This window comes from Echinococcus granulosus (assembly GCF_000524195.1).
Source record: "Echinococcus granulosus chromosome Unknown EG_S00228, whole genome shotgun sequence".
In the NCBI taxonomy this organism is placed as follows: domain Eukaryota; kingdom Metazoa; phylum Platyhelminthes; class Cestoda; order Cyclophyllidea; family Taeniidae; genus Echinococcus; species Echinococcus granulosus.
In genome coordinates, this window is record NW_020170608.1 from 3,824 (window position 1) to 5,410 (window position 1,587).

General features: G+C 44.8%; 1 protein-coding gene across 1 annotated transcript; it reads left to right on the forward strand. All coding sequences in view use genetic code 11, as the record gives it.

Annotated features, from left to right (window-relative positions):
• Positions 1-559: 559 nt before the first annotated feature.
• On the forward strand, positions 560-1,537 carry EGR_10515 (hypothetical protein; the record flags this gene model as incomplete). The annotated part of the gene is made up of 2 exons (XM_024499764.1): positions 560-663; positions 1,435-1,537. The coding sequence occupies 2 exons, from the start codon at positions 560-562 to the stop codon at positions 1,535-1,537; spliced, it is 207 nt and encodes a 68-aa protein (XP_024345818.1).
• Between the last annotated feature and the right edge of the window lie 50 nt (positions 1,538-1,587).

The window sequence follows — 1,587 nt, forward strand, 5'->3', positions numbered from 1 at the left end:
GGATAGAAACTGGATGGGACAATCTTCTGAACAACTGGTTGATCCTGTTACTCATGAGTGCTTCTGTGTACTTCTCTTTCTGGCACAAATGTGGGGAGGTTTGCTTTTGACAATTCATTTAGCAGGTGGATAAATTTAAGTGAACGATTGGTTGTCCAGTTCACCATGTATGCTCATGTACAAACACCAGGAGAGAGACACAAATGGCAGTCATTTAAAATTGAATGAGTGGGTAATTTAACGATCTTGAAGGAAGAGCAAGAAAGTCATTCGTCCATTACTAATAGCGTCAGCGGAGGAGAACTATCTTGCCACACACTAGCTGGTCAGAAATTAATGCAAATACAGGCTATATGTAAATGCCAAATGGAAAAGAAGCAAAATTGGGCTGCCCTAAGAAAGTATTGTCACCCATGTCGACTCGTAGGCTCAGAACAATCCATGACTTTCCTTTCCTTTTACCATATCAGTTGACATGTATCACGAGACCACTTCTGGGCCTGAAGTTCTGCAGACGTCAAGACTTCTCTAGCTGGTACGCAGCTTCGATAATGTTTCCATGGAGGACTGGGAGCACCGAATCAATGCCACTTGCAAAGCACACAGCCTTCAATCACGACTTTACATCCAACAGTCTGATTCAATCGACATCGCGTTGCTTTGGTGAGACTACATTGGGGGGAAAATCTCTAACCAATTGACTCATTTCAGATTTGTGGTTCATCCAAAAAGGATGGCATTTCTCTGGTCCTTGCAGACTACTGCAGGTTGTTGCAATTAGCAATGTGTACAACCACGGTCTAGTTTCCTCCAGTCCAGAGCACACGCACGGACTTTTAATGTCAGACACAGGAAAGTGCCCAACCCGAAATTGTCTTGCTTTTGCCTCGACTGTGATGGGTGGAATTCAGCCGCAGAATTCAGTTAAGAACTGCAAATATACCAGCGTTTGCTGCGCCTCCAAAAAGGGCAATTTTCTTAAGGACCGTGGTATTTTTCTTCATTAGGCTACTGCTGAAAGTGCCATAGTGATGTTACCCCATCCACTCCACTCCACTGCATTATGCTCTACTGTCTCTCTCAAATCTGCTTCAACTTGTGCTCACCCCTCAGCTGCCCTCTTTCCATCATACTTGCACATGTTGGCACATGGCCGAGGTGAAGCGACGTGAAACAAAACGCGTGGATACAAAGGACAAGGCGAATAAAGCATCGTTACATTGCATTGATTAGCATAATGAAGGCAAATTAAGAATCTTGCATTCTTGTGTGATTCAGGGTTACATTACTCAGGTTTAGTATGTTTCAAACCAGGGCAGAACATCGACTAACTACATTAGCCCTGTGAACAACTTCCTTTACTACCCACATTCCCTTCTCCATCCACTGTTGCTCCACAAAAGCAATATCGAGGCCTCCTCTCTCTGTTGACAGTAGGCTGCGCCGGTGCGATATTCAGAAAGGAGGAGGCGAAGAAGGAAATACATTGGCACGTGGTGCGTTGAAATTCCTTCCCGCTGGGCTGAACATCTCCTAAACGGACATCCTGGAGCTGAAGGACACAGCAGACAAATGCAGTTTCTAGCA